This window comes from Pygoscelis adeliae, unplaced genomic scaffold (genome assembly GCF_000699105.1).
Source record: "Pygoscelis adeliae isolate BGI_AS28 unplaced genomic scaffold, ASM69910v1 Scaffold282, whole genome shotgun sequence".
NCBI classification, from domain to species: domain Eukaryota; kingdom Metazoa; phylum Chordata; class Aves; order Sphenisciformes; family Spheniscidae; genus Pygoscelis; species Pygoscelis adeliae.
Genome location: NW_008824352.1, coordinates 2,990,948 through 3,003,382, shown reverse-complemented (window position 1 = coordinate 3,003,382; position 12,435 = coordinate 2,990,948). Strand labels below are relative to the sequence as shown.

The 12,435-nt window shown below is 40.0% G+C and overlaps 1 protein-coding gene across 1 annotated transcript in view; it reads right to left on the bottom strand.

Moving 5' to 3' along the window:
* Window positions 1–8,290, bottom strand: part of ANKFY1 (ankyrin repeat and FYVE domain containing 1) — a 29,293-nt gene extending 21,003 nt beyond the window's left edge. The window contains exons 1-5 of the mRNA XM_009319317.1: window positions 8,239–8,290; window positions 7,451–7,643; window positions 5,754–5,872; window positions 3,225–3,360; window positions 1,549–1,672 (exon numbers count right to left, since the gene is read on the bottom strand). Of these exons, the coding sequence (XP_009317592.1) occupies window positions 1,549–1,672; window positions 3,225–3,360; window positions 5,754–5,872; window positions 7,451–7,643; window positions 8,239–8,290 (624 nt within the window). The remainder of the gene's footprint in view (window positions 1–1,548; window positions 1,673–3,224; window positions 3,361–5,753; window positions 5,873–7,450; window positions 7,644–8,238) is intronic.
* Between the last annotated feature and the right edge of the window lie 4,145 nt (window positions 8,291–12,435).

Here is a 12,435-nt window from a genome sequence, read left to right as displayed (position 1 = left end):
TCCTATTTTATTTATAAACAAGGCATTGCACAATGTAATTATGAAGTTCACAAAACAAATTCAGTTAAAAGCTCCATTTTGATAACATCACAACAATCAGGAACAACCCAAGATAGCCTTTTAAGACTAGGAAGAAACACTCAGAAGTTTTACACCTTACATCTTAATTTCAAGATCAGTTAGTAAAATTTTTCTTTCCTTTTGTCTACAGACATGGAAAACTAGTATTTTACCAGACATTACAGTAGATTAATATCTAGTCTCTAAACTAATTCCCTATCTGGACTTAAGTCACAGATTAGAGTTTTCTGACAAAAAGGCCTACAACTATTGAAGACTGACAACTCCACAGAACTTTGAAAAACCTCTGCATAAAAGTAAACAGAAACTTAGAAGTATAAAGACTTTATGTTTGAGTTAGTGCTCATTTGCCTAAACAGAAACAACCTCATTTCCAGATGGAATAGTCAGTGTCAAAAGTTAGGAGCCAGCAGGAGCAAAAAGTTAAAATGGTTGACCTGCAGGTTCAGATACATGAATCTTTTTTTATATATTCACATATCAAAGCACTCCCCTCTGCTTCGGCATTAGCCAAACAAAGAAACATCCACATGTGGATGATGCATTTTAGATTTAGAATAACCTAAATCCTCACGCACTAGTCTGCTGTTGACAAGTCTTATTTTAAAGGCTAATCCATTACACAGTTAATCAAACTTTCCTCAAAATAACAGATCAGAGCAAATGAAATTTCCAAGTCAGTTGCAAGACTCCTTGCCGCTCCCTCCATCACAGAAAATAAACTCTTCCCTGGCTTCCCTGGATTATTTTTAGGAGTGAAAGCAGGCCTGGGATTTGTGATCTGCATAGACAGAGACCAACTATGGATGAACTTCTAAACAGTTCAGAGCCCAGATCTGATAAACAACTCTCCTGCTTATCAGAATACAGTTCCTTTGGTTTAGCTCATGTTTAGGAAAGTAAGATGCTTTTTTACAGTGAAGTATTTCCAATGAACAGAACAACTCTTCAGGCTATAAACTACCTCCCCCCCAGTCAAGACATTCACACCAAGATAGACAACGGACATAACCTCTAAAAACAACACAAAAATCTTAGAGAAGGAGCCATTTAATGTGCTTTGTTTCAAACATCATTATGAATTAGTGTTGTACAGAATACCAAATAACACACAGCATCAAAAGCACATATTAAAGATAACTGAGACAGGCAGGAAGGCAAAAGTCACTCCTGCCTCAGAAGAAGCCCCTTCACTCACACCAAGGGGCAGGGCAGGCAGATTTGATAGCTTTTTATCAACACTGTTGCTCCTTGCAAACACGTAAGCGTCAGCATAATAGGTCACCTTAGTCACTGAAAGTTATCAGGAATCCTTGTAATCCCCATCCCAACTGGAATGCTTGAATACTAGCATCCCAAGAGATACTCCTGAGGTTAGACAGTACAGTAAGTTAAGCAAAATTCTACTGATTAAGTTCCTATACTCTGCAAACATTTTTCCTCTTGCTTCCTTCTGACAGTACTTACCCAGTGACTAGCAATTATCTCAGCACAATAGTTCAGAAGAGTGCTAGCATTCAGCTCCTCAGCAGTCTGATAGAAACGAATGCAGTTCCTGACATTAACTAGTGACATAACTCCTTTTTCACATCTGTCAAAATAGGAAAACCAGTGTTCAGTAATGAGAAAACAGCTTTACTGTAATCACTCTCCCATGCTGTAACAAGGTCCTATATACTCCTTTTCCTAGATGCCAGTAGAAAATGGCTTGGCCTTGCTTTACTATAAGGCTAAGCAGCATAAACACACTTTAATCAGAAACCCTGTAAGACAGTTTCCATGAGAGCAGACTCCTATTACAGTCCATCTAAGCTAAGGTCCCATGATAACACCACACACAGCAAGAGCCTGCAAGTGGAGACAGACATCCTAGTTCTCCCAAGGGAACAAACTGCAGTTCATTCACTGTTATGAAGTAGGGAAGATGTCTATCTTTACAAGTACTACAGTGATCACAAGCAGCTTTTGTGCCAAAGCTAGAAAAAGGCATGCCAAAAACAGCTATTTGTTTAATAAAGAGAAGGGATAAGCTTTAACAGCAGATCCACCTAATCTTTATAGGTGTGAAGCTGTTCGTTTGAGTTTATGGGAAGAAAATCCAAGTACCTCAAAATGAAGATGAAGTTAAACATGCCAGTGATCTCCAAGCAGATATTAAGACCAAAAAACGGAAATACTTGTCTCCAGGTGCAGAAACCTACCAAGACATCTAATAATTACTAGTAGCATACTGTACGCGGACTTGTCACTAGACTACCATGACAAGACACATCTGAGGAATGTTTAGGTAGTACAACACGAAGACAGTTTTAAGCTGGCACAAAGCTTGAAGGCAGTTTTAGCATTGGCCTTACAGATGTCAACTTCTTTGGTCAGAAGAATTGACAGCAATTTAGTTTGCTTCATGTTGAGTCACACTTAAATCATGGATTATGAGTGCCATGTACTGCTACAGCCCCGGACATGCCTTGGGCAAAAGATTATTATATCAAAAGGTACTTTATCTTTGACTAAATTCAAGGCTTTGAAGTTGTACAAAACTTGAAGAGGTTTCAATTTGTACATTCAGGTTTCTCACTAACTCTAAATGGTTATTTAGAGCACTCTATACATTCAAGATAACAACCTAGCTCCTACTGGAATGGTTTAATCATTATTTCCTCAAAATGGCAAAGCACTGCACTGTTACATTAGCCTTCTTTATGAGGAAAAGTTGCCACCAAGACACACAGAAGAACAGCTATTTAAGTTAAAATCTTTCACCTGTGGTATTTTAATACTGCAAGCTACTTGCCATTGACTCCTCCTAGCATTCCCTTTAATAATTCCTTTCTTGCAACTCTCCAGAGCTTGCTACTAATATACCGATCTCTACTTCCTCTTAATGCCAAAATTAGGGTTATTAGTTTGACTGGGAGAGGAACTGGAAAGTAAACACAAAAGCTATGAGGAAAAATGGCTACAGTTTAACTGTAGCACAAGGCTTCATTTCCTGTGATCAACTGAATGTCATGCTGTATTATTGAAAGCCTCAAGACTTTGAAAAAGCAAAATTTTATCCAATTGCCAGCAGCTATCATCTTATTTCTAGTCAAACAAGGTTGAAGAGTTTGAGACAATTCACTGTATTTACCAAGACTCACCTTTCTCTAAGCAGCTGGAGCTGAAATTTATTAGCTAGTTTCATGAGCTCTGTCAAGAAGATATCATCTTCTCTTAGCTCCAGTTCATCTGTGTAGATCCATCGCAGCATTGCCATGGTTACCTCTGGGTCAGCATCTGGTACAGGGAGCAGCAGGGATTAATAAAATACCCAAAGAACAATCGTCTATTCAAGTAGTTGCTATTCCTCTGACTGTTAAAGTCACAGCTACCATGAAAAAAAAGACAGCCTCGCTGAAACTGTACTGCTTTAGTTCAATCAAAGTGTTAAAACAGAGGCAAAACTGGTCAGAAGTTGAAACTAGTAACAATGCTGGCACCAAGCAGGAAAACCTTTTTTCCATTGGAACACTGTGCAGAATGCGGGGAGCCCTACAACATCTCCTACCCGCTACACAAATATTGCATATTTTGGGACCAGTGATGCCCCTTTAAAGTCTTTGGTTCCTCACATGTAGCTAAACCCACATCTACATTTGACAAGCACAAATCCCCTTTTCGATTTAAGAATCCTCCCTCCTTTATATTATAGCCATATGTTATGAACTGTTGCATTCCAATAAAGGTACGAAGTACTTAAAACTGCTGGGAACCATTTCTAGGAAAGGTGCAAAAGAGTCAGTTTAAGAAGCCGGTTAGATTTCAGGTGTTTACAACACTGATCACAAGCCTGATGTTTTTTTACACAGCAAGAAAAATAGTAACCTACACCAGAGGACACGAGATACACTAGCCCAATGCCCAGGGACCTTTGTCACCCAGTCAGAAGTATTGTGACAATCCTACTTACAAGTATGTAGATGAGAATTACTCTACAACATAAGATCAGACCAATTACAACAAAAAATACCATTCATTTAGGAAAAAAAAATTAGTCCCTTAAGCTGTTTTGTTTGTCTTTAAAACAAAAACATACATGTTTAAGACACCGAAATACTCATCCTAAAACATCTCCTTTACACGGAGGGTTGCCCCAGATCGTTTGGAGAGTACCAGACAGTACTTGGCATAGCATGTAGACTGCCTCCTACGAAACAGGAGGTTTTAGTAAGGCAAGTATCTTTTGCTGAACTTGAAGTAACCAGAAAACCTACTTGAGCTGTAATATCATCTCTACCTTGGCAGAGATCAGAGTTCATTTTCTCCCTCCCAACAAGAGAACCCGTGTTAATCTCTTTCTACTCTTCTTAAAGAGTAGAAAATTCTGCAGATTACATGAATTCTAAAAACACTCAATTTTAAATGCTGCCTGTACTTTGAAGTTAGGATTCAGGCAACCGTAGCTTGCAAGTTCTTAAGAGAACCTCTTAAGAAAACCATGACAGTTTTTCAGGAACAGCTTGTTGCTTGCTAGAAGTATTTCATAACCTAATCTTTGTGCCATTTACTAAATTTTATCAAAAAAAATTCAATTTTACACAGTGGAAAGTATCATTTACTAGCACTTACTTTAAGTGTCATTCTATAATAGGAAGTGTTTGCATTGTTAAACATGCAAGACTGCAGTTACATTTGAGATTCTCAGACTAGCTTAAATGTGGAGCTAGATATGGACTGCCACTGGCAACAAAACTACAATTAACATAAGAGCTTTTTGGTAATAATCTTCTGTTAGCATAGCACTCAATTTAAAAACTCCTTGGCATCTGTTTTCTTGTGGCTGCAGAAAGAGCCATAAATCTTTTTGCAACAAAACCTATGCTGTCTCATAAAACTAGCTTGCTGTGACTTGCTTCTTTCCAGTTTGTCTGCACTTAGGATTCATGATAAGATTAAATGCAGAAAGTGAAGCCAATGCTTAATATTCCATATGCCAGCCAGCAAAACTGCTTAACTTCATGCCTGTTTTTATTGCTCACAAATTAATTGTATAAGACTTTTCCATACTGTTACATACAGAAAAGCCTGCCAAGAGGTTCAATCTGCAGAAACACTGCCCAGTGTAAGTACATGTAACAAACAGCTACAGCAGAAGAAAAAACCCACCGTCTTGTAGAAGACTGTCTTTTAGAAAACTTCTCTTCCTCATCTATTTTGCAAAGGTATCAAAGTGCCAAAGCGAATAACTTTTTAATAACACATCAGTATTTGTATTCATTTCCCACACACTATGTTAACAGGAAGCAAGGTATTTCCATGACACACTTCAGACAAATTATGCACACTACCTCAAAAAGCCCTGTCCTTAGAAAGGAAGAAGTCAAGTTCCTCCATATAGATTTGTTTTTCATTATGTAAGATGCTCTCTAGAAAAGACAAACAGGCCACCATTCTCAACCCCTGTTCATTAAAGAGAAAGAAGGTAGGTTATTGATTTAACTAGCACTAGCACCAAGTTCACAAGCGTACTACCGTGTTTCAGAAACAGAGCTCCATAATTAATGGAGTAAGCACCACTTCTTGTGGACAGTAGTAGTCTGAAAGGTACATAAGGAACCTTTTCCCAACAGGCCCTTTCATCAGTCATCCTAAAGACAATCGAAGCATCATACTACTAAGCAATGACTGACCTGACAGATCCAGCTCCTCTGTTGAGGCAAGGTTGGCAAGACTCCAAGTATCACTGCGTGCCGCCAAGACAAATTTGTGAGCACTGATGTGCTTGTCCCCAATCTTTATCTTCAGATCACTGATAAGAGAAAAAGAAAAAGCATATGCATGTATAATGCAGGCTTCCCTTGTGCTTAGATATGTATGGATTCAGCATCTCCATAGTATCTATGTCCTGGTATCCACATTTGGGCTCAAGTTATTTGAGACATCAAAATACATTTAATTGGTTAAGTAGAACATGTTGCTAAATGACACAATTCTTCTTCTTCTAGGGAGAAATGCAATGAGGCATTAATATTTAAAGTGCTTTGGGGTTTTTTTTTAACCATTTCGGAATAAACTGCAAGGGAACTATTGTAGAAGAGAGGAAAATCCAACAATCTTGAGGTTAAATATTTATGTTGCAGCGTCCATACCAATACTGTCAGCTAAGCACCAATGGTTTCAGGCAAGACCAGCAAGAGAACAAACGATGTTTGACAGTAATCTGAGTACAAGGCAGACTCCAAGAATCCCCAGTTCCCAGGAGACCAGCTGTCAAGAACACTTTGATTTCATTCTGACCCCTTTACCAGGTTAGTCTTTGTAGTTAGAAAGTACCTGCCCTGTTATTTTAAAATCCCATAGCTTGTGAATGTTTTGACTGTACAGGTGTATTTTCCAGACCATTTTCTAAATCAAAGCACTGCTATAAACTAAAGTGCAAAATACAGAGATGTTACTTAACAAAACTTGCATTAGGACTTGCTTCCTTTCTCCTTTTACAACTAGACCACTATTCTATGCCGTTAAAACTCAAAAGCTGAGCAGAATTGAAGTGATCCAGCTCTCCTGACATATGCTACCTAACGAATCTTTTACCGAGCAAGCTATAATAAGTTCTTGCCAGGCACAGAGCCTTTTCTCAGGGAAGCTCATGAAGAGATGTTAGGGGAAGGAAATTTTAATCAAAACTATATATTTTCCCCTTATATAACTGAACTCCTTTACTATAATTGGCATTGCTTTCAGTAATAGCAAAGAAATTGATAGTTGTCATTGCAGTCTCAGAACTAAATCACTTAAGGGATCTAGAGTATGTGATCCTTAATGTGCTTATAGAAAAGAAACCATTAAACCTAATTTTGCATTGAGATTCAAAGATACAATATCATTTACACCACTAAGTCACATATATCACTATCTAAGACCTGTTAAATCATACAACCAGACAAACCAATTTAATCAGGCTTCTTTACACACAACAGGAGCACAGAACTGGTTTCAAGGACATATCCTTTCAAGAATGGAGGGCTTTCCAGTTGGTAGAAGATACATCGTTTAATTAATCCATCAACTAGGTATAGATCAGTTTAAAATTACTTCTGTTTGAAGGAAGCTTTGCTGTCGACAGTGAAAATGGTTAGTTTTCTTTAAATTTGTCTTAAATGTCAATCTCAGAGATTAACTTCTACTTATAGAGCTCTTAATTCAAGAATTGGATTCAGTATGCTACCTGATCTTAGCACACTCTTCCAACTGCAATTGCAACTGAGGACCCTATTCATACCAGGCAGTAGAGAAAGAATTTTCTTTGTCTAAGACTAGTACCTACTGCAGTCAATAAAGTCAAAGGTTCCTGTAATTCCCCTTTCCCCAAAGGGGGATTTCTTACCTGTACTGCTCCTGCTGATAGAGTTCAGCTACAATGGCAAGAAGTCGACTGATGAAGGTGTCACTGGCATTGTCTTGGTTAGCCTGGGCAGCCAGAAGATTGCATCTCCTTTCTGTATCAGCTAGTTTCTTCTGCAGCTTTACATACTCCTGGCGGAGAAGCATCAGGTGCTTTTCCAGCTTGGCCACCTCCTCTGCAGAGGCACACAGTGTTGCTACAAGGTTGAAACATGCACACCTTTGCTTTGCATCTGAGGGTAACTTAACCCTACAAGCACATTACACACCTAGTTTAATCACGGAAAACTCCAGTAAGAGTCTCTCCTCTTCCACACTACTAGAGCATCTCACCCCCAATATTAAACCTTTTATTTTATATCGTTGCTAGCCATAAACACATCGAAAGTCATCAGAACACAGTGATAGAAGCCACTTACAAAGAACGTTCCTGAGTCCTGTCCAGTCAGGAATGTCATAAGCTTTCTAAAACCATGGGAGTCCATGACTGTGGGAATTATGGTGGGGTAGAGGACTAACCCTTTGGTTCTTACCCATTTTTTCAGTTTAGTTAAGATGCTGTTTGACGTTACAGCTGAGGCATCAACCACAAGTGAGCATTAGAACAGCTGCTGACATACCATATCTACCTCAGAGTACTTAACTGACCTGTTTAGAACTCCTCACACTGTCAGCTAAGAAACTCCTTAAGAAATGGCCAGAGTGGAAAACAGATTCTCCCCAGAATCTATGTTTTAAAGGCCAGTCAAAAATATATAAAACTCTACTTACTACTGGCACACACAGGCATTCCTCCACAGGAGGCACCGCACTGACAAGGCATCACTACGCAGAGTCGGGTCCGTGGTGGCTATTTCACTTCAGGACTAGCACAGCAACAGCACCTGGGAATCCGATCCCTGATCAAGTATTTCCATCCCACTGCAGAACCCGCTTTTCCACCACACTTAAATGGTCACTCCACAACGCGTTGTGGTAAGCTAGTTCACTGAACTCAACCCAGGCCACCGGTATGAAAAACCTCTACTTCACTGCTGGAAGGAAACATCTGCACAGGTGCTTAAAAACAGTCCAACTTAAGAATACTTATTTATGGATTAGTTGCACAAACTATATGTAGCTATCAATCATATGCTTAATTATTTCCCCCCATCATTAAGTTGATTTTTCCAAATAAGGTACAAATCCAAAACCAGTCTTAAAATGAGAGGGGGCAGGGAGGAGAAATTTGGAAGCTATCCAAATATTTTAAGTGGGAAAGTTCCTACAAGATTACTCCCTACCAGCCAGGAATTCATTGTTCAACAATTTTTCTCAAATATTTACTAAATGTAAGTCACTACTACAAACAATGAGAAACTGAGCTCTATTGACCAGTGTTTTCTTCTTGCTTCTGAAAAGTTCAACAGCACAGCTGACCTTGGCCTCGCTCCAACACAGGTCCCCAGGGCAGAGCATCCTCCTCTAGCTCAGCTGCAGACAGAATGCCTCATTTAGTCTTTCCTCTACGGACTGCTGCAGCAAATGCTCCCTCATAAGTCTTTTAACTTAACAACTACTGTAATGGATAAACAGAAGGTAATTTACCCTATTTTACTCTTCAGTTAATACTACTTAAGCAGGTTTGGCAGCGTACTTCCTTCGACAGTCTTTTATTTAGTTCCATCCTTTAAAAGTTAATAGATATCATCTCCTTTGGGATATTTTCCTCATTCTATTGAAATATACTATGATTTCAGAACTGTGCTACCAATACCACACCAACCCTCAAAGAGGGTTTGAAATTCTGCTCTGGTCTTTCTTTCCATCTAAAGATAAATGCAGTTTCAGTGTTCCCAGAACTAGAAGGATATGCCTCTTGAGCAACGGCTCCCTCCCGACTGACTCATAGGAAGGTGTCAAGGGTGGCACAAAGCGAGCCCTACTGTTAGAGCAGGGAGAGAAAAAGTCTAATCATTCTCAAGAGTGATCACTGAAAGACACTTTGAGAACCGCGCCAAAAATTAGCGTATGAACACCACCACTGTTCATACAGTGAGATTTTTAGGTGCCATACAAGGTCAAATGCTAAGAATAAGAAGTTGCCTGCTGAGCCTCATAGCATATATCATGCATCCTCCAATCAAACAATGAGAGTGCGACGGTGGGAATAAAGAATCAGTACCAGAAGATAACATCTCAAACACTGTCATTTTACCAAAGTCAGCTCACTGGCTCCAAATTACTCTGAAGTCAATAGGACACAATGCAGAACTAACATAAACCCTCAAAGAGCGGTAGCTTAAGGTTTATGCATTACTGACAATCAAGCTCCCTACTGCTGGGAGCAATCCAAGACAATCACTACTGGCAGTGAAAGTACCTCAAAGAACTGAAGCTTTGAGAAATCTTCTTTTCAGATTGACAGCATATGCTTCCTGTAACCTCAGCAAGAGGGACTGATAGGTATCTGCTTACTGTAAGAATTACAAGAGCTATAAAATAAGAGTTTCTCTTATTCTACGCAACAACATGCAGACCAGTTGTGTACTAGCTACTACTGCACACTTGCAGACAATATTTGATCTTACAGTACATTTCAGGTGCACATTCAAGACAGTCCTCAATGTCCAGTTAATCAACATTCACTGCAAAAGAGCAAAGCCTCAGGTTTTCCCTGTACACAGTTCATTTAAAGAGTTCATATTGCGCTGTTACTTCAAAAGCAAAACCCACTCAAACTCAGGTAGAAGCATCACCTCTGTTTAAACAAGTAAACCTGGAGTTGTGGTGCTACTATTTACAGTCCTTAAATTTGGAAGGGGGTAGAGGGGTGTCATCACTTTTTAAAATCAATGTAAAATGACCATTGTACCTCTAGGCTGACAGTCATTTTGACAGAACGCATATTATGGCCAGCCCACATTATGTATGACCATTCAGCTGACTGTCTCCCAAGTACAATGCACAATTACTGCATGCATACACACATCTAATGAAGGATCCTTGCATGAAGACACTGAAAAGACAGCCTTACTGGAAGATACCACTAAGTCTCTGACTAAACACGAATTCAGATGCATCAGTGAACAGGATGCCTGGGTTCGGCAGAGGTGTACACAAAGTGACTCCTTTTCTGAGCTCATAGTCCAGGTATAGAGTTAACAGATGGCTAGACAAGAAAATAAAAGCAGTGTTTGTTAACAGATTTCTGGCAGCTAAACTAGCATCTCATGAACTGGCAGAAGTTTATGTTCCATATTAAAGACTTTAAAGAGGACTTCAGAAAAGGCTACTGTCCTTTTCTTATAGGAGAAGGCACAAAAGTATGAGAGCAACTACATAGCTGACCCAAAGAGATAATTAGGGAGGCAACAAGCAATGGGATGACAGATAGCATGTACCAAAAACCAGAGGGAAGGTCTAATGGAACCCATTACACTGCCCATCCCACCCATCAAGAGCAGTCACAGAAGCTATATGGATAAGCTTCTGTTTACTTATGAAGTGGACCTGAGTGATGTATTTCAGAAAAATATATTATTTCCTTAACCCCTCAAGTCAGGTCCTTTGTCCACTGCTCCACACTCTGACCCCTGTCTCCCCAAGGCTGTGCAAGTTACTGCTTTCTTGTTCCTCATTTTTGCATGCTTATGATCTTTACCCTGACAACCATCTCAAAGTACTACAGCATACTTCCTGCTGCTCTAGACTCAAACATTGATCCAACAGTTTTTATCCATGCCTGCATGTAACCTAGTATCCTCCGGTATTGGTGGTACAGAACTCTTACAGAAATTACAAAAGCAAGCTCAGCTCGTCTTTATACACTGTTCAATCAATTTGTAGCTAGTAATTGCAATCAATCTAATTCAGGACTTCTGCACACAGAAGCAACACTTCCATTAAGAAAAAACACTCGGCTTCTGAGCAGATGACCACAGTTTGACAAGCTCCCTTCCTCAATTAGCCTTCACTTTTCAGCTGACTCTCCAATACCATCAGTTCTTAACTAGAAAAGTGTTGCTGCAGATAGGTACTTTGTTTGGAGGGACAAAATGAGCCCCTCCACCTAGATATCATAAGGAATTGAGTGGGGAGAGCTACAACTCCAGCTTATTACTCCCGTTCATGCAGGATCACTCATTGATCATGTGCTTTCTTTAGCCAAAAGATCAAAGAATTACTTGTATTAGGGAAGAATCTTTGTGAAGTACAGGTGTCTGAAACAGGACTTGCATCAACTACAGGTTCATTCTGCAGAGCAGGACCGTGAACCAGAGCCTCAGATCCTTGAGCATCTCAGTGGGGAAAGTTTCACCACCTGAAGACATCTTTGACATCTAATGCCCACCAGAACTGGGTCACCAAGGCTTAAAAGCAAGCCTAAGAGGCTGGTCAGCTGAATATGAAACAGTGGTATTTCAGCACACAAAGTTAGGAGTTGCTCTAAGGATTTATTAAGCCAGCTTGACTGCAGCATCCTCTTGGCTGATGCATGCCAGGAGATCAGCATCTGCTACATCCTAGTTAATCTTCCACAAGTGGTTTTAAAATTCTACCACTGTCTGGGAGTTGCACTTCAAGAGTTGAAGGCTGCGCTTTTAAGACTGGAAGTTAGAGCCTTCATTTCCTTTGTAACTCGGGGCATTTTAGCTCTGTTTGCCGACTCAGTTTCCTCCAGGGAGGAAAAGAGGAAGCTTCTGCCTTTCAGAAAGGAGTAGGACTGTAAAGATCCAAGTGTTTTTTCAAATCCTATTACCTCAGTTAAATTAATTTTGAAACGGTGTAATTGATAGCCTCCAAGCAAACCAAAAGCAGTCTAGGAGATCTGCAGGTCTCATCAGAGCCCAAACATGACAAAAGGACTCCCAGCAGCAAGTGACCAGGAGGCTGCAGTACAGCCTCTCCGCCTTACTCCAAGAGAAGCCGCCGCCCGCAGCGACTCCGACAGACCACGCCGGGCTCTCCTCAGCCCGGCAGCCTCGG